The sequence below is a fragment of the Vitis riparia genome, chromosome 9, assembly GCF_004353265.1.
Source record: "Vitis riparia cultivar Riparia Gloire de Montpellier isolate 1030 chromosome 9, EGFV_Vit.rip_1.0, whole genome shotgun sequence".
NCBI lineage: Eukaryota > Viridiplantae > Streptophyta > Magnoliopsida > Vitales > Vitaceae > Vitis > Vitis riparia.
In genome coordinates this window covers 1,932,094-1,953,307 of record NC_048439.1, presented here as the reverse complement: position 1 = coordinate 1,953,307, position 21,214 = coordinate 1,932,094, and the positions used below count along the sequence as shown (strand labels likewise).

The 21,214-nt window shown below is 35.6% G+C and overlaps 1 protein-coding gene and 1 pseudogene across 1 annotated transcript; one reads left to right on the top strand and one right to left on the bottom strand.

Annotated features, from left to right (window-relative positions):
- Positions 1 to 1,748: 1,748 nt before the first annotated feature.
- Positions 1,749 to 12,982, bottom strand: LOC117922056 (protein ROOT HAIR DEFECTIVE 3). Its single transcript, XM_034840052.1, has 23 exons — positions 12,848 to 12,982; positions 11,838 to 11,987; positions 11,425 to 11,491; positions 11,227 to 11,329; positions 10,655 to 10,725; positions 10,467 to 10,530; positions 10,324 to 10,389; positions 10,146 to 10,193; positions 10,003 to 10,065; positions 9,834 to 9,890; positions 9,288 to 9,446; positions 9,135 to 9,203; positions 8,942 to 9,033; positions 7,815 to 7,893; positions 6,541 to 6,706; positions 5,659 to 5,783; positions 4,926 to 5,188; positions 4,710 to 4,806; positions 4,461 to 4,622; positions 3,885 to 3,989; positions 2,904 to 2,998; positions 2,699 to 2,795; positions 1,749 to 2,523 (listed from the first exon to the last, which is right to left on the bottom strand). The coding sequence occupies exons 1-23, from the start codon at positions 12,849 to 12,851 to the stop codon at positions 2,290 to 2,292; spliced, it is 2,436 nt and encodes an 811-aa protein (XP_034695943.1). The 5' UTR covers positions 12,852 to 12,982; the 3' UTR covers positions 1,749 to 2,289.
- Positions 12,983 to 18,132: 5,150 nt separating this feature from the next.
- On the top strand, positions 18,133 to 20,385 carry LOC117922403 (annotated as a pseudogene).
- Positions 20,386 to 21,214: the final 829 nt, after the last annotated feature.

The following is a 21,214-nucleotide window of genomic DNA, read 5'->3' as shown; positions in this document are numbered from 1 at the left end:
GGAGGTGGAGAAAATGAGGGATTGAAGAGGAAAGGGGGTGTTTGGTTAAAATAAATCATAAAAAATAAAATAAAATAAAATAAAAGTGGATTCAAATAAAAAAGGAAAACATTGGTATTGGTGGAGTTCTTGCCTTCAATGCTTGTTTTCAATGGGCCGTTGCCTTGGTACAAAAAAACATTAAGAACACTAGACTAGAATGATTGACTAGTATTTTCTTCAATTCAGGCAACTCATCACTACCAAGAAAAAGGACAAGGGCTTGGACGAGCAGATGGGAGACTCATATCAGCCAACAGGCAACACAAGAAGCTTGAAGGATGTAAAGGAACAATGTAGTGACCTAAAAGAATTATTTTTAGTGTCTTATATAAAAGTTACTAATTTTTTTTAAATAAAAAAAAAAAATTATACCCAAACAAGCACTAAGTGTTTAATAAATTTTACCATACATTAAAAGTACTTTTAATGCAATCATTCCCAAACAGACCCCTAACACTAAAAACACTGCTTTCCTAAAAATACCCTATCCCTGTTTGCACCATTTATACCATCTTATAAATACTGCAACTACTTCCTGCAAGCACATTCCATCCTGGATGTAGCAGCTTTTTCTCTCCTATAGTTGCAACTATATGTAAAAGCATTTTCCATCCACCGACAAAAATGCTACAAACTAAAAATATTTTGACTAGAATAGCTCCCAAACAGTCCTTAATATTAAAAACACTATTTTCCTACAACTACCATTGGTCCCAATATATCATCTATTTAAACACTAATTAAGAATGCGTTTAACAGCATTTCTACGAAAGTGTTTTTAGAAGGATCACATATCAAACAACTACTCTGAGCAAGCACATTCCATCCACAAATAGTTGCAACTATCTATAAGATCATTTTCAATGAAAGTGTCATCCACAAAAACATTACAAACTAAACATTTTTACTAAAATCACTCCCAAACAGCCCTTAATACTAAAAAACACTATTTAGGAACGTTATTTTCCTAAAACTACCATATATATCTATGATTGGTCTCAATACTTCGGGCCCGTTTAATAGTGATTCTAAGAAACGTTTTTAATATTTTTAATACTTGAAAATTTTCATTTTTCAAGTATTAAAAATATTAGAAACACTTTCTACGATCACTTTTAAACGTACTCTTCATGTATTTAAACACTAAGAGTATGTTTAACAACATTTTTACTCAAAAAATATTTTTAAAAGAACAACCTATCAAACGTTTCTATAGAAAATACTACAAACAATTTTCCAACGCTACAAGTAATTTTTCAGATTTTTTAAAAATATTTTCTAAAATTTATCGAAAAAGACCTCTTTTTTCTTTCTTTTTTCAAAAACACTTTTTAAACTAAAAACAATTCCTAAAATTAATGTGAAACTGAGTTCCCATTATTTATAAAAGCGTTTTTTTTTTTTTAATAAAAGTAGCATACACTAAAAGGTTCCCAAACTGACCTCCTGAGTACCAAGAAAAGACCATTTCCCTAAAAATATCCTATCTATGATTGAACCCCTCTATACTACCTTACAAAGACTGCATGGAGGTACCGTTTACATTTTCCATCCTGCAAGCACCGTTTAAAAGAAAAGGCCAAACCATGGTACCTCTTTCTCTCCAGTAGTTACATTTATCAGCATGTTCCCACTGCAAAAACCGGTTTTCCTGTAAAACAATCCTGCAAATTTTACAAGAGTTAGCTAGATTCAACAAGTTGGGGTTGAAGCAGGCACAAGTACAGTAACTATAAATGTTTTTGGATACATAAATAGGTTCAGAATGTGACTCAAATGGTCCTTTAATATGTTGTTTGGCTGAAAAGAAAGTACCTCTCTTCTCCCCTATGTCACACACACAGATTGTTCAACTTATGGGGAAATACAAAACCAATAATGGTGGTGGCGTAATTCTCACAAAACAAAACTGAAGGCAAACCAGTAGAATCAATGATAATAATCAAGGGAGGATGAGGAAGAGGCTTCTGATTTTTATCCCACAAGCAGAACCAAAATAAACACCTAGAAAACTGAAATATGAAAAGCTATTTAATGGGGACTTTTTCACAACAAACCACAGCCCCCAGTATGTGGCACCTATGCAAAAATCAATGCCTTCAAAGCGGGTTCCTCGCAAATGCTCGCAATTAGTGTTGACATGCATGGTTCATATACGCTGAACATCCCCAACATAGAGTGAGCAGAAGAGCAGCAACTTCAAAGAAAGGAAAACCTGCTAGCTGATTAGATATTATATTGTTTCACCTAGTCTTGTTTTGAGGAGCTTGAGTATTCTTCAGTTCCGTTTTCCGATGTTATTTCGGATGAAGCACTTGATGATACAGCACTGCTGGTATTCACTCCATTTCGGAAGCTCTTAGGTAGAGGATTTCCTGGAGTGTCAGTGGTTGGAGGCTTTGCCCCCTCCTCGGCCAGTTTTCTTAGAAGGTTCATGACAGTGGGAAGGAGCTTGGTTGCCAAGGAGAGCATCCCAGGAACCTGCAAGCATGCAGAGTTGAAAATCAGCCTTCTAAGAGTTTTTGATGAAATAGAAAGGAAATTTTTTTTCAAGGAACAACTTTGAATGATTATTAGAAATTGTTCGTCCTTGAAGATACTTTCAAACAAACCCACAAGTAGATGGCTTAAACGAATTAGATAATTTGGAACTCACAATGCCATGGCGGAATTCACCGGCGATGTCTAGCTGCACCCATAGGGCTTTTGAGAGTAGAAAAGCAACAAAGATTACACCTAGATACAAAGGATTCCTGCCATGAAGAAATGCTAAGATAATTAAAACCCAGCGGCAAACAAAGAGGAATCTTGGAAGCTTGTACACCAACAAATCGATTCCACAGTTACATGCAAACAAGCACCTTAGAAGTGTCATAAATTCATTGAATCCCAGGACGACCATAGCAACAATTGCCCATGGAGGTGGTAACCAGTTGTTATTACGCTTGTTGGCTTCCTGATAATTGAAAGAGGAAGTGAAAACAATTAGATACCATCGACGGTAATGGGGCATGGTTAGTGAAATATTTTGATACTGTTTCTCAAAGAAAATATTGGTCTTATCCATGTATTTTACATCCATGCCCCAAATAATAAATAATAAAAAATAACTTAGGTTTCAGTAAATTGCATGAAATATGCTTCATAGAAGGACTGCATGTTATTCATTGGTTTCCGATGACTTAAAATTGACCTCACAGACTCTGGGTGATGCAAAGATACCTTGGGTTTCTAATGAGAAACTAGGGCTTCTATATTATCAAATATAGAAACAGAGACAAATTTGTTTCTTAGGCACACAGCAACAGATGATACATACTAAAGAATCACATTTACAGATTGGCTAGCCCCATCACATCAACTAGTGGATGTGATACCTTCTTCACACAAATATCTTAACCCCTCCTAAGTATTAGGTTCAAGTTTCAATTTTTGGCAACAAATGCATTTATAAAATAATTCTTTTAATGGACGGCCAAGCTTAGCCTGAAGTTAAATGCAAAACATCCTGAGCTTGGCCTAAGGCAAATCAGACTTAGATTGACTAGCACTGAGCTCAGCCTAGAGAGTAGCAAACCTCCCACCTATATGCTAAACTTTTTACCCACTATCTGATGCACTGTTAAATCCCCTTCCCATTTTTGCATTCCTTTGGACGGTTACTCTGAATCTTGCCTTGTCATAACCATGCATTCCCACTATTGTATTTCCCATCAGCCAAACAATTTGGGGGAAAAAGAACCCAATATCCAGCCCAAGCTGGTTCTCATATTTCAGGGGAACAAAAAAATAACTGGAAATTGATATAAAGAATTCTAATAGTTAAATATATGATATCATGCCTGAGCAGCAATGGCCTGAGTTACACTGTACTCTGTCTCCATCTTGAATTGCCTCCACAAATTTTTGCACTGAACAGGGGTTATCAATGTTTTTGAGGGAGGAACCTGGACAGAATTAATTAGCCACAAGAAACACTTAGTGCTTTAGAGTCAAAAGAACAAAATTTTCACACGTAGAGAGATCTTAAATAATAAAAAAGAATGAAGCTCCAAGGCAGATTGCAACTGAAGGCAATTTTCATATCAAAATTAAACAAAGGGTATTCTATTTATATTTATCTCTGCTAATATAAATCTAGACGTGGTGATTAACCAAGTTAAAAATCTCTTTCCAGCATAGATATTAACAATAAATTTGGCTGGAGCTAGACAGATCACAGCTAAAGCAGTTTAGGTTTAAATTATGTGTTACAAAAAGCCAATTCAGGCAATGCCCATCATATTGTAAGTTCACAGTCCAAAACACTTATTCTATTGAATAACACTTGTTTTCTATAATGGATTACAAAACTGAGCAACAATCAGACTTTAAGAATGCAAGAGAAAAAGAGACCTTCATCAAATGAAAATAGTTACCTCTTCCCAAGTGCTTGAGGCAAGTGGATCAACTGTTGTGATGCTCCTATTGGTAACAGCACTTTTCACATTATCCACCAAAGCAGCAGATAAAGTATTCTCGATATTATCAGTATAATCATCCAAACGGATTGCAGCCATAACAGAAAGCAACTTCAGGGACTGAAAAAAAAAAAAGTTATAAGATTTACAGATACAAATGTAACAAACAACTGAAGATCCAACAATTGATAACAAAGTGAATCATACAGAAGAACGAGCAGTTTTGGTGATTGCACGAATATCTTCTTTCCCAGTCCAGACACGTGGCATTGAGTCAGAATCATGGCTAAACAATGTCGCAAACCTGCATGCAGTAAAATCCATCCCCATTTGATACAGTCCAAAGCAGTAGATCCCGATTTCTTGTAATCTAAAAATAAAAAGGGAAAATAAAAGAATTTCAAATAATGTAACAGTTGCAACCTATCCTTCATACGGATCAGGACCCTTCCAGCTTCTTCTCTTGCTTTTGCTTCAACCACACCTCTTGCATAATTTTCTAAACTTGCAAGCATTTTATCTTTAGTCTGTTCATCCATGTCAAAACCAGAAAGTGCACTAGAGAGCCCTAAGATAGCTGATTCAGTCTCACGTAAAAGAAGCACCCTTATTGCCGGCCAGGTCTCACTGTTAGCCCCATCTAAAAGAGCTTCCACTGGTCCTGATAATCCTTCATTCAGTTTTCCCTGAAGATGTACTATTGCCATTAGTAGGGTTCTTAGTGAAAATTTAATTTGTCAACAGTAACCTGGAGAAATTCTCCAAATGTTGTAAAGAAGTCCCTAATTGTATGCAACTTTGTTATTATACCTAACTTGCTTCCATGGAATAGTTCAATAATGTACTATAATTAGCAATTATTAGCAAAATTACTCATTAATATGATGAGTGTTCGAATAATTAGAAAAACATCACAGAGAATTACAGAAGGACCATATTTGCTTCATTTTCTCCACCATGTTTTCACACTAATCAGAATTATTTGTAAACATAATAATTGTTACTGTTTTATCAATAGGTTTGCAAAATTTTCCAAATTAATTTGAAAAGTACCACGTGCCAAACAGTTCTCAAATTTCAAATTTGTCATTATAATTCAAGTCACTAACTTGAGCAAGCATAGGGTCCAAAGAAAATGATTCACATGCCATCATACCTCATACAAGGCAGTAAGTTCAGACAGTTTGGTAGCACGAACTGCAGCAACATGTGCATCTATGTCACGACGAAGCTTATCTCTTACTTTAGAGGTGTCCCAGTTTGCTTGCTCAATAACAGCATCTGCAAAGATAAAATGTCAGTATACAATTGCAATTTTGTGGACAACCATTTGACTTGTCATCAAGCCCATCCAGCAAATTATCCAGTTCTCAAGAATCATCGGGAAGAGCAAAGCTTTGTAACATAAGTAAATTTTGACAACAGTAACTGTTGATGACGTCTATTTATTTCAGTATTTTATCACATACAAAGGCAATTTTTGCCATTCCATGATTCTCATAAAACGACATTTATCTCTTTCAAAAGGATCCATTCCAGTTCTAGCCATACTGGACCACCATAAGACCACTCCATTTTTTGCTGCATTTGCTCCATACTAGGAATTGCATGTATATAAAGGGATGAAAAGAAAAATGACTAGTAAGCTGCATTATGCTTATGCTAAGATTAACCAGATTTTATATATATCTCAAACCAACAGTATGAAATCCTTTTGGCATTCTTTTTTGCAGAATCTCTATAGCAATCTTGCTCATCCAGCACTGCTGCTGCCATTGCTGCACCTTACTATTTTTGCTTTTTTAATAAAACTTCCTACAAGCTATGTTGCTTTGAAGTTCATTTTTAGTCAAAAAGCAAACACAACAATGATAATAAAAAATGGAAAAAACAAAAACAAAAACAAAAAAGAAACTTTAATTTACCGTCAGTATCAATAGCAGTATAAAGATAAGACAGAAAACAATCCAAAGGTAAGCTTGTAAGAACACGCCATAAGTGGGCTAATGAATTGGCATTGAGAATTTTGTAACTATACCTGCACATTCTTCATCAAATTGAGTCATCAAAGCCTTTGTGCAACCATGAGCAGCCACAGCAAACCCTTCTCCTCCACTCAAAGCCTTATCAAATGCTTCCTTGAATTTATCTAGTGTTCCAGACCTTATGTGTCCCAACATCAATTGGTAGGCCGGTTGAACAAGCTAACAGATCAAGAGCCAAGAAATGAGAAAAATAAATATAAAAATAATAAATAAATAAAACTGAAAATTAGATAGGAACAACTGGAACTTTTATACATAATCAAGAAAGAATAGTATAAGAAGGCAATTGCACTAATTTAGTAATTTAAGCCCACAAGAGCCTCCTTTTGCAAGGTTCCCCAATGTTATCAATACTCTTTAGACTACGTTATTTATACTACTTTTCAACCCCATAGGCATCAGAGTATGAGAGGACCAAAAAAAAAAAGGAACATTCCAACATGAAGAAATATTAATAATTTGGCCAACCACCCATCACACTTCCATCATCTTCCTTCTTTCTTAGTCATCCATGATATGACAAAAGCAAAATCTCCTTCTGCTAAGAGATTGGAGAGGACTAACACTTTCGCCCGCAATAACACTTTCAAAAGGACTCAGACCACTGTTTCAAAAGCTAAACCTAGAACTACAGGTTTAAAGAATGTTCTTACCACTATGGCAAAGTGGTCCCTAAGCAACCCCCCATGCTGTAATCCCTATCTACCATGGGTTATTAACCAAGGAACATCGATCCAATTTTAACTTAACAAGACCTGTTAGAGGTGGTATTCAAAAAGCGTCTCCTTCCTCAACCTCATGGTTCTAAACACTAGTTCCAATCTATATGTTGTAGACTAACCAATAAAAACACACGTAAAACAGTTTCAGATGTTTTTTTCATAAGAAAAATTATATACAGGACTCATATAAGAGCACTTAAGGAAAAAGAAAAGGAGACAAACAAAAGGCCCTTCCCTAACCTAGTCACCTGAGTTGTCAATGAAATCTAATAAAAACATATTATCAGATATTGTTTTGTTTGCCAGTTTTGATATACTTGCAGCATTTCTGCCCTTGAGACCTGTATCAAGAGGTCAGCCTCATTTTAAAGATGTATTATCCTTGATATTCTCAACCCCTAAATTATACATCAAACATAAATAATTCCAATCACCTGACATCCTACATTCTCAGTTTAAGTGCAATTCTTCCATCATCTAACTATAAAACAAAAATGGCATGAAACTCCTAAACTTTATACAAAAATACTGTTGGGAGGTATTACTTGCAGCAATTTTGCTTCCAGCTGTTCCCGCTTTGCAGATCTAACACCTTCATCGAAATATATAGCTTCTGCATCATACCTAAATGTACAAAAAAAGAAAATAAATAAATAAATAAAGCAACTAAATTTTTTGTTCTTATAGGCAAATAAAAATTTCATTAACAGACAAAGAGGTGAATCCCAATGCATAAGGTGCATACCAACGCAAATAAAGAAAAGCCCCAATTAATCAATGGCCAAAACAAAGTATCAGTGATGGACAAGTCGATATTTGAAAATTAAATTGACTGTTGTATCAAAACTTACTGACATTAGGCCATACCATCTAATGAAGCAAGCAAAGCCAGAAGATCAAATAATCAAATGTAGACATCATCTAAAAAAATGATCACTCATTCAATTCATGCTGTCTTCATACTGTAATAATGCAATAATTTTTGCTATATGTAGCTCATTCAATAAAGAAACTGTTCTTCTCCACTAATTTCACCACCATTATTAGTACTACCAATATGGTAAAAGTCAAAAGGTATCCCTGAGGCAGCATTACCCCATATTGCTTAACATGCTTACAAAAAATGAAGCATGATTAGAATATCAATAGAATAATAAAAAATAATTCCAATATTTAAAAAGACCTATCACCAGCTTTATTTAAAACAAAACTTTGGAAACAAGAGACTGATACCCTTTGTGTTCCTTTTCCTCCAACCCCATCTTCTTTTGATTCTCCAATCAATTTGAAAACACTCAACCTTATACCACTACAATGAGCTATGCTCTTCATTTGATGCATAAATTCTAGCATTAAGCTTCTCATCACATAACTTTGGATTTTCTATATCCTTTTGAATTGTAGCTGAGTTTCTTATCAGAGTTCCTCATCAACAAAGCTTGCTTTGTGCCAAAGGTGATAGATAAATTTGCCTTACCTAAGAGGAAGACATAGCTGTACACTTAGTTTGAGCACTTATGAGTTCCTTGATTGTTTTTGACAGATTGCAATCTATTTTAACTAATGTAGCCAAATACTTAGTTTTGACAAAGCTTACATATCAAAAGATTTTATCATAACCTACCACAAAACCACAGGGAAAATAGATAATGCCTCAAGAGAATATACTTACTCTGATAGACAAGAACCAATAATTAAACTGAGCTTCTTTCCAAAGCCAGGAACAGTACCAGTTTGCACATCCTCTTCAATTTGACACCACTCCTGGTATAATTTGAAAAGCAAATTAGCTGGTGTCAATAGTTATAACAAGAATTTTATCATAAAAGCATCAAAACAAAAACTCAGAATATTAAAGAAGCTACCTCATTTGAGGCAAAATAGGCAAACTTTTCATTGGCAATCTCTTCACAGCGAACAGTAGCCACCATTACCTATGCATGAACAGAAGACAAAAAAATGAGCACATAATGCATCTCTTGTTTGTGATTTCTGACAAGTAAAATTCACATAATTACCTTGTGAGCAGGAAGGTCAAGGTCCTTATTCTCCTTAATAACTTTCCAGATCTGCTGAGCACTAAACGAAAATCCTGAAGCAGGTACTACAGCTCGGCGATCTCCAGCAAGACCACCAGGTGCTATAGATTGGTGGAATTGCTGCCTTAAGCTAGCAACCTTCATACATGAAAAAATTCAAATAATTACAAACAAATATATGACCAAGAGGTATGGATATGTAATAAGCCAAAAATCAATAAACTAAGCAATGAAATGACGCTAAAATGCAAGGGGACACTCAATACCATGGAATCAAAATGATTCATTTTCAAGTTCCATGGGATTTGAATGCAACAAATAAAGTAAAAAAGACAAATCGTCAAAACAGTGAAAAGATTCTAAGTGAGATGATTTTCTAGCCTGAAATTCCTTCTTTATGTCTTCTGAAACAAAAGTCAAGAAAAACAAACAAAATGGGCTATTATTCTGCATGCTGGAATGAATTTTATTCCACACATGCCTAAATACCCCTTGAGAAACATCATATATGCATATTGTCCGCACCTGCTCTTTAAACAGTTCTTCCTTCTCCTCATAACTAGAAAGAGCTGTAACTTGAACCTGACCATTTAATAGGATATAGTAAGCCAAACATAAATCCAAAAGCAAATCCTCGTGAAATATAGAAATGGACATTCCTAAGCTTATCTTGCCTAAAATTGTAACATCTTACATTAAAAAATTCACTCAGCGGAGTTTCCTTATGTGCTTGTGGCTTAGGAACAGAGTCCCATATCTGCATACAGTAAAAGAACACATTACAAAATCAACAACTCATGGTTAATAAAATAAACAAGGAAACAACAAATTCTTTACCTTCTGGATATCTTCCCTTAGAACAGGTTCTAAATTTTCCAGTGGTGTCTGTATACAAAAAAAAATCAGCACTTAAAGTTCAGCTCACCTTAATATCTCACTTAAACAAACATACAACTAAAATACTAGCTATCCCTCGCACTATAACATCAAATAAGGCACAAGAGAGAAAACACACCCTTGTTTTATCACGAATGACAAACATCAAAGTTGTTTTTCGTGGACTAAACAATCGCATCATAACCTGTAAGGACATAACATCATAAAGTTAGACAACTGAAGCTCTTGAGATTCAGAATAATTGTCAGCATAAAGAGCTACCTGGAATACAGTTTTCAGAAGAGGCTTATTTGCAGCCTGCTCACGACCAATATCATGACACCACCTAAACAAAATTCGCTTCAAGATATTACTCACATAAACCATTAAAGAGATACCTCAAAACATGTTTAACTGAAACATAATCTGTAGAATCCAAGTTATATGCCTTGTTTTGTAATAAAACTTACATGTTGATTAGCACTATGTCTGAAACAGCAAGAGCAAAAAGGGCACTCTGCTTCTCAAATGCAGTATCATCCTGACAAGAAAGCAAAAACCAAATATTAGGTTGCAAGAAGTGCTAAAAGTAATCCATTTTCCTTCTTAGTCTAGACAGATCAAAATCATGTAAAGATCAAAAGGCTTTAACAAAGGTTACAATATCAATAAGCTTGGATACTGTTATGGCTTTTTTTTTTTTTTTTTTTTTTATGTGATGAGTCAGTTATAGCATTTCAAAATATCACAAACAAAGAAGAAGATGACAGGGGTTATACACTACAAGCATGCAAGAGAAGGAACAAAAGTTTGCACAAAAAGTTCAAATGTAGGGCAAGGCATCCAATTGAAAACTATGAAGTGATCACGGCAAACAAAAGCGTATTAATCCACAGGCCCTGTCTCAGATGGTAAAGAGACAGGTTGGGGTGGGGCTGGGGAAAGTCTATTGTTTGAGCATCAATGTTCTAACTCCTACATATGCATCAAGTGAAAAAAAAAAATGCAGATGAACTTCTATATAAAGAGCTTGCAAAGGCACCTCTCCTCGTTCTCTTCCGTCAGTACCCTCCAAATCCATTACAAGAGTACAAGGTTCAATGCCAGCACATCTTGCTAACCAAATACCTTTAGTGGTTTGAGACCTGAAAGAATTGGATCCTGTCAACTTTCCCAAGTTTGATTAAAAAAAAATGAAAAATAAAAAGGTGATCAACACGAGACAATCATGATTACATGCCTTCCTCTAAAAGCATCCATCTCCCTGAAGTTGGTATGAAACAAATGATTTAATAGTGTGCTCTTCCCTGTTCGAATTATAGAAAACAGTATCAAACCTTGAGATAAAACAGTATGACGGAAAGAATTTTTGACATACAGCAATATATGCAATGAACAGATACCAAATACAGTAGTTATCCCTTAGACTTTTTGATAGAGAACCTGGTTTTCAATGACCAATGCAACAGAGTCCTAAATAGAAGCCTCATTTGAAGGCATTCTTTTTTCGTTTATTCCATAGTATTAGTGAATCACTCTAACAAATAGAGTGTAAGTGAAAATTGGATAACTCAATTGAAATCTCCAACAAAAATGCCTCATTTAATAAAACACAACAAATAATAATATTGGGCATGGATTAGCAGTTCATACCACTACTCTGTGGGCCCATGATGGAAACTACAGCATATGAAAGACCACATTCAGCCAGTTTCACCTCCTTCATAAAATTTTCAAGTCCATGAACATTAAACATGCCATCCCCATCAATGAGCTGTGTCGAACAACATTCATCGGCATTACCTGTGAAAGGAGACAATCTTATTACTCGAAGAAACAATACAAAACAAAAACTATACTTCTCATATTAAGGAATGCTCATGAATTCATACTGGGTTTACTTTTTACACTAGACAATGAGCAATACTATAAATCCCTAATGTATACAAAGGAATACCATAAGAACGTATTTCTCCATAAATACTTTTGGACATTGATCTATATTAACTTTTTGTACAAATTAGCCATAAAAAAGAACATTTTCCAAGTAAGAATCTTCCTCAAGCTCAAGAAGAAGACATTTCGGACACAGATCAACCACAAAACTCAAAACGAATCTCATACCATATCCGGGAAAATTTGCTCTTAATCCATTAACCCTTCACAAAAATTTTGTAACCCTCTATTTGGAAGCTGAGAGAACCAAACAAAAAGACATCCCAACTCGTATTTTCAATTTTGTCATCCAACCAAAATAATCGTATTAGCCCCGAAACCCGGGTAGCTACTTTCCAATATAACAAAATACCCATAATAAAAACCTCTACTCTCACTCCTTTTCCCCAATTTTCTCAGCAACCAGACAGAACGACCCAACCCAAAATCCCAAACGCACAAACCCACCGCCCTGTGATTTAAACGTAACAGATCAAATTAGGGCTGAATCAACCCCATTAAATTCAAATTAAATTTTCAAAAAAATAAACAAACCCATCAAAACCCAAAACGCCCCATCAACTCTAAACACCGCCAATCATCAACAAAACCGATATAATTGCAGTCAAAACGCATACAATCAATGAATTAAGATGAAAATTAAACGGGGAGATATAAAGAGAAAGAGCAAATCAGATGGATCCAATGGTGGGAAGTTGAGAGCATACCCATTTTGATAGAGATACCAAAGGTAGAGATGGCCTGAGAATTGTTGCGAAGCCCAAGATTTGGCAGGAAGAGCGATGAGAGGGGGCTGAGGATGGCGATGGCTTTTCTCTGTTCTTTAAAAGTGGGTTTGAGTGTAATAGATTAGGGGAAAAAAATAGTTAAAAAAATAAAATAAACAAAATTTAGAAAGGGATTTGCAAAATTAAATTAAATCAAATTACATATTTAGTGGGACATGTAGAGTATTTGTCGCTGCCTTTGCCACGTCAGCATTAGAAAATTTATTGAAATTTAATTATAAATTGGCATTATATTTTCAATAATCACAATAAAAATATTTAAATTGTTTTATTCTTTTCCAAATATTTTTAAAATATTAAGATCATCATATTTTTAAAAATTATTTTTAAATTAAAAAATAAAAAATAATTTTAAAAACAAATTTTATAAAATATGGTTGATTCATTTTTTTTTTTTAAATTGATAAAATTTTCGGATAACAACGGCTAAAACGATTTTCTATTTTTAAAGGTGATTTTTGTAATTTATATTTGTTTATATTTTTTTAATCATCATTTATCATTAAAATTAATAGTAAAAAAAATAAGAGTAATATTCCAATATAATTATTCATTTGAGGTGGGAAATTGAAGAATTCAATCTTTTAAATAAATTAATATTAATATATTTAACTTTTTTTTAACCTAGGGTCTATGTACTAATGGTATGGCGGTCCACGTTCACCGACTTTGTGGGGGCCAACGCCGTCCACCTACGCTTTTGGGAAAAGAGGACGGTGTGGTCGCCGGTGCTCGTCGGAGCGCGTGGAGCACACGGTCCAATCACCGCATAGCACACTGATGACCTAGTTTTTTTGATCCGGTGTAGACCCACCGTCTCAATATCCTAGTCCAAAGCCAACATTCTCCACAGAGATTATTATAAATATATATTTTTAAAAATTATTATAATTTACTTTTGAAATCATTTCTTTGTTTTTTCTAGTGGGCTGCATTCAAGATTGGTGAACAAGCCATGTGGGAAAAGGGTATTCTATGTAGAACTATTTTTAAAAATAAATTTTTTTTTTTTTTTTTGCAATTAATCATTTATGAGGGGAATGAATTAGATGATTATTATTTTTAAATATTTATTTATACAATTCCCAAATTTAAGAACTTATCGAATAAATACAATATTACGGGATAACAATAAAGTAGTAAATTAAGGGGGTAAGGAAAAAAATGCAAACAAATATATTGTTTTAGTTGGATAAAACCCACCAATGTCCACTTTTTCTAAGTCTTGATAATTTTTCCCATGATAGTTGAAGAGTCATCTAACCAATAGTCAAATGCAACAAAATTTTCACGTACCAAGGGACCTAGACATACTCTTCATATATCGTGATTTTCTCAACTTTCTACAAATTTATAATTGAAAAATAATCGAGAACTTCCATTTAAATGTTAAGATTTTGAGTACAATCAAGGAGTATATAAATTTAAGTGGGTGTTTGATAAACCAACTTAGTAACTTAATGATATGACTTAAAGTCAAAAATAATTTTAAGTAATAAGTAAAAATAATTAATTTATTTTTAAGTTCATATAGTTATTTTATATTTTTACCATAATTTATTATAATTACTTCCATGATCTCTTTTGTTACTTCATGACCTTTATTGTCACTTGACCTCTTTTACTTTAGTTATAATTTATAATGATAAATATATCAATTTGATAATTTAGAATAAATTTTATCAAACAACTTTAATACTTAAAAGTAATAATTAAATAATAAGTTTTAAGTTAATAACTTAAGTATAATATAACTTAAAGTCAACTTAAGTAATTAAGTAATAAGTACTAAGTTTTATCGAAGACCCCTAATTTTGATGCACAATAAAATTAAAAGAAATGTTTGAACTTGAAGTAATAATGATTTGTAAGTTATTGGTCTATCTTAAATGAGTTACATAGTCATATATTATAACATTTTGTTAAAAAAAATAAATAAATAACTGTCAAACATATTTTTCCCATTGAATTGAATGATTGAATGGTTGAGCAAAAATTAATCTTGATGGACATTTCATACCATTGTACTTGATCCCTGATGTGTTACAAGTGATATATTTATGATATTTTATTTTATTTTATTTTTAAAATTCATGGTAGAAATAGTTGGAATGATATTGCAACTTTGATGGGTAAGGGCTAAGATGGTTTTTTTTTTTCATTCTATTTTATAACATTTATTTTGCTAAGTATGCCTAATCTTTTTGTTTATTTTATTTATTTATTTTATATATTTTGTGCTTTACAAATCCACTTATGTTGCTAAGTGTACCAATGTAGACCCCCATTTGGGGCTCATTTTCATGCAGATTATTTTGCCAAGTGTCACTGGGAAACCACATGTCGTCTTTGGAGAGGCTGTTGGAGAATCAAGTAGTGGTTTGAAAGAAGCAATGGGAAAGAAATAGGTGGAGGGAATATTCATAGGGGAGCGTATTTTCAGTTATAGAGAGTAGGTTGTTTGTTACAGGGGGAGGATATTTTGGGGGTAGCTGGGGGAAAGGTTTTGGGGAGGTGAGATATTTTTGTGAGGGGTTGCAGAGAGATATTTTGTGGTGGTAACTTGAGGAAAAGTGAGAGAGAGAAGAGCTGGAAAGAAAATGAGAAAGCTTGGGAATGAGAGTATTATGTTGCCTGAGAGGAAATATTTTGGTTGCTTGAGAGATTACAGAGGGGGAGAGTTGCAGTGTAGTCACCAGAGGAGCAAGATTGTTTAGGCAAAAAGAGATCAGCTAGATTTTTCTTGGAAAAGAAAGCTGGTCAGAGATAGGAGGAAACACACAAAGAAATCATCTTGAAAAAAAGCGACTCAGGTATTATTTCTATAAGCTGCTGATCTTTTCGTGTTCATGCCATTTTTATTGTGTTTTCTGAGTATTATGAGATTTTATTCTAATATCGGAGTTTGCTCACACTCATGTTGTGTTTGATTTCTAACCTATTTTATGGGCTTTGCTTTGAGTTTTTTTTATGAGTTATTGGCCATCACGATTTGATTTCTCTTTGAAACCTATTTGAAATCCATTTTGGCCCACCCCTGCATCTAAGCTCTTTGATTGAAACATGGAACAAAGCTTTTATGGGTCCTTTTTGTTCCTACTCTGCGTTCTGTTTTGTTACCCTCCTTTGTTCTTAGTATTTGGCCATGGGGAAGGTTGCACCTTGTGTATGGAGATGAGAGTATTGGCTTGATAGGTCTGTGTTAGCCCAAGGGTTCTCCTAATCGAGTTTTGATGATAACAAACCATGGTTAAGTGACTAATTGGTTTGAATGGTAAAGAATCTCAGGTATAAATTCGGAAATTCATCAAAGGACCAAATGGATACAAGATCGAGACTTTTGAAAGAATTTTGATAATAGGAAACGAATGTAAGATGAATGCATGGGGTGCAAAACTCTGTTTATCCTTTAAAATTTTGATTTCATTAAAATCCGAGTTTTATCAAATGTACCTTAGGCAAAACGTTTTAAAATTGGCATATTAATTCACCTAAAGACCTTGCCTAAGTGTTAGAAAAGAAAGGAATTGAAAAATATAGGTTTTTGGGGCCAAAAAGCTGAACCAGTCGAGGTTCTGGCCAACTGGCTCAACCGGTTGGGGAACCGGTCGACCGGTTGCCCTTGTTTGATTGAGGTCCGATCGAGGAGTGCCAAAAATACTCTCTCTTATCCAATAGCTTCCTCTTCCCGGTTGAGGTTCACTCCTTCTTGGTCAAGGTAACGGTAACCTGCCAAAACATTAAATGTTCCAACAACTAATGGATCGGTCGACCCCCAGCTCGACCAATCGAGGTTGCCTTTTGCTTTTCTTGGCTCCCAATCTTAGAAACTTATAAATTGAGAGCTCCACTTCATTTATTAATAAGAGAACACTTGCAATCAATTGTCTACCTACCTGTTCTTGGCCTAAAAGCTCTCATTTCTTTCTTAGTGCATTAAATCATCACTTGCATGTCTTTTAGTGCACCCTTGTGAGTCATCCTAGCTTCGTTTTGTATTTGAGCTATCTTTGAGCTAGGTTGAAGGATTCATTCTTGTAAAAATTGAGTGTTAAAGCCTTCAAGAGGTTTGAATCTTGAAGAGATTGTGTAAAAGCCCATTGGAACCGAAATCCAAGTGTAAGAAGATTGGAAGCTTGGTTGAAGTTTCAAGTTAGTGGAACCCTCACTCGATTAGGAGATTGAGAAGAGTGGACGTAGGCAAGGAAATGTCGAACCACTATAAAATCCGAGTTTAAATTTTCTAACTCTATCTCTTTATTTTTTTTATTATATTGTGCTTGAACTTGTTCTGTTGAAAAAGTATTTAAAAAACCCAATTCACCCCCCCCCCCCCCCCCCCCCTCTTGGGTGTTTTTCTTAATTAAGCATAACCTTTATTTTCTCAGTCTGGATTCTCAAGTTGTCCATCACGGTAGAAGGCGTGTTATGGGGACTAGTTCCAAGACTCTGATGTGTTTTTGTTGCTGGAGAAGCAACGATCCCCCAAGGGCAAGGACATCTCCTAAGTTTCCAAGCTGCAAAGGAGACTCGCCTTCAATACTATCACTGAAACCATCAACCAAAAGGAGAAGTTGATACCATGGAAAACCATCTTGATTTCGAACTTTAAGAAGTCTTCATTGCAACGAAGTTGGGTTGAATTTACCAGAACTCGAGAGCGAGAGAGAGAGAAGCGTCTGAGGACTTAATTGACACCATATGTGATGCGCTGAGGAAAAATCTAGCTGGTGACACCATCAATGGGTATAGATATTGGGAAATATCAAAGGCAGTCTTGGACACCGAAATGAAGTGGGCTCATCTAAATGCAAGGACATGCATGCAAAAATATAGAGGAAGAGCTGGGTACATATTCCCAATGCCCAAATGTTAGAAATGAGGGTTTTCTGATTGAGTAAGAGAAAGATAGCATGGTTACAAAGCACGATGTTATGGATGCTCCATGAGTTTGTGATAATTACAAGGATGAGAGTTATTTGAGACGGGATATTATGCCTCTTGAAATGATCTTGACTAGTTGTAAGAGATAGGTTGCGAAGGATTCTGTAATGAACGTGATTCATTATGGTGTATAATTGATGATTCCAGAGTTGTCGAGGTTTGCAAATGACACTGGATGGGAATTCAGTCCCTGCAGGGTATAAGATCCTATGAGTGGGCCGTGATGGTAGGTATGAGGTTTATGACCCAATGAAGAAGTCATGGGCCCATCCAGGAAGCATGCCCTCACAATCAAGCTACCACTGTCACTAAACTTCATGTCACATGTCGTGTCCGTTGACGGCCCAGTTTACTCAATGCATTCAGACCCAGATGGAATAGTGTCACGAGATATGGTTCTTGGGGCCTTGAAGCAACCCATAACCCCCGCCCTGCTGTGCCTGATTGACCATACACTTGTCAAGTGTGGAGGCGGTACATGCTTATGAGGTTGTTGACAAAGAATGCCGCCACATGTGTATGCACATGCGAGGTGGCCATGACGATCTTAACCGGAATTCAAAGTATGGAAATGCAGCATGAAAGTTTGCTCCATTACTCACTCTCCCATTAAACCCCCTTCTCTGCAACTCCATCCACTATTCATATTCCTAATCCGCTATACCCATCATCAAAACTCGACATCAAACCCCCACGTACCCACAAATTCATCACCAACCGCTCCTCATACCAATCTCCTTCAACGTCACTCACCACAAAACCCCTTCTCTCACTACTTTACCACTCCTTTTTTACCTGTTCTCTTTACACCTTACCCACGTTCACGTGGCCTATGCATGCATGGCCCCACTAAACCTTTGCAAAACCTTCAACTAATTCCTTCCATATCACCACCTCCCCATCCTAATTAATCTTCATACCCATTTTCAAACCCATATATCATTCTTCCTTATCCACCCAAACCAATTTTTTCTCACCACCTCTTCCACTTATTCCACCATTAGTTCCCCATAAACCTCTTTCTCACTCTCTCCTTTATGCATATGACCCGCATGCAGGACCGTTTCGACGCATGCATGGCCTTTTTAGACACCTCATTGCCCAAGCATACAAATGCATGAGAACTTCCATCAATGGCAATAAAGGCTTGAAGACAGTAGTCTTTAACTGAGAACTAAAAATCATCATGTTTGACATGTGTTATCTAGAAGGTGGTTGATTCTAGGCAATGAATTGCTTTCATTTTCCACCTTACCATCTAGAATCTTCTGTCATTTGCTTCTTAGGAACATGATTACTCTTTTTGGTTTGATAATCTTGAAGGACAGTTGCTCTTAGAACTGAAGTTGTTGAGCAAAATTCATGTCTCTTTCTTGGCAGATTTTTGGAACGATAGACCCACGCGTATTTTTAATGTTGATGGCGTGATCAGGACTGTGTGCACCATATTTATACCAAATGTCTTCATAGAAGCCTTCATCACCTGTTTCAGATGACACGAGTTGGAATTTTCACTCTGCATGCCTAGTTTTTAGCTAATAAGTGCACCAAATGGTAAGCGCGAGACGGGGTCTGGTCCATTAAAACCTGGTACTCATGCTGTTGGGGGATTAGATCAAAACATCGGGCCCTCGTTCCTAAATAAGTCTTGCAGTTTGTGGCTTTTTGGTTCATCGTCCTATTTACAGAAGGGCATAACTTAGAACTTCTGAGGAATTTCAAGATACCTGAAAATTGCATGGAAGACGCTAAAGAAGCCACAATAGGTACAATGGAGATGGTTCATCTGATCTTCGGTAGGAGAAGAGCACTATCTACTATAGTGAGGCTTCTGGTGGAAGGTACATTCTCTGGGCTGTTCTCATGGATCTTAAGCTTGGGACTATGGACTGTATCAAATCGAGGCCGTATGGAAGGATCTTCTGCCCTAACCATCTCGTCTTTGGTTAATCCGGTGTCGGCAACAATTGGGTTGATAGTCATTATACTGAGGGGGCAGAGTTGGTTGATGCGATTCTCGATATTGTTCGCAAGAAGGTTATGAATTGTGATTGCATGCAAGGCTTATAGGTGCACTACTCACTTGGGGGAGGCATTGGTTCTGGCATGGGACCCTCATGATATTAAATATGAGAAAAGTATTCCCAAATGGAATGATGCCCATTTTCTCCGTCTTCTCATCTCCAAAAGGCTCTAAGACAGTTGTGGAGCCATAAAATGCAATCCTCTCGATACACCAATTGGTGGAAAATGTTGACGAATGCATGGTTCTGGACAATGAAGCTGTTCATGATATTTGTTTCAGGATTCTCAAGCTCAGCACTCCTAGCTTTAATGACTTGAACCACTTGGTCTCTGCGGCTATGATTTGGATGATTTGCTACCTGAGGTTTCCTATCCAGTTAAACTTAGACCTTTGTAAGTTGGCTTCAATGGTTCATAAGCAGCAAAGTCACTGCGATTCAAGCTTTTTAAAGGACTTTCTGTTCGGATGGTTTACTATAGTATTCTGAGTTTTGTTATGGAATGTGGGGCGAAAGGATATGGGGTTATTGTGAGAGAGAAGCTTTGTGTTCAGCATACCAAGTCAATAAAGTTTAAGAAGGGATACTTGATCTCCTCTGGTCAATCTGTTGAGAATTATAATGACTCGATTGAAAGACATGTTCTCCTCAAATAGGGCGTCCCTGGTATCAAGGTCAAGATCATTGCTCGACTAGGATCCCAAAAACAAGTAGGGCCCACAACATCATTGCCTAATTTGGTGACTATTCAAGCATCTAATCAAACCTCTATGGCAAGCAATGCAGGGTGCACCTTTGGCATGAAACCTTTGGGCCACATGTCATTTCTCATTTCATCATCTTCGATTTTTGAAAATAATTTTCACAAACCCTATTTTGTAAATAATTTTCCAAATTCCGGTTTTTAAATAATTTCAAGTCTCCAAATTTTTCATCCTTAGAGTTTTTAGGTCGCAAAAATCCCATTTTGAATCAAATTTGCTGCCATTTTCTTTCTAGAAAGTAATTTTCATGTTTTTCCTTTGATTTTTAAAATGTTTTAAAATAAGTAAGAATCAAATTTCATAATTCCAAGTGATGGAATTTATGGAATTGATTCATGCAAAAATAAATTGGGCTTTGGTGGGGGCCCAACATCATAGAAGTTTTAAAACAAAAATAAGATTGGGTGAAGTGGAGTGTGATATCTAATAACTTCTTATTCTGTTTAGTGGCATGTGTGACATACATTGTGTTCATATTTGCGCACTAACCTTATTTCCTGATAGCACATTGTCGTTTGTTGCTAAGGTACGCACTCGCTCTCACTATGACCATT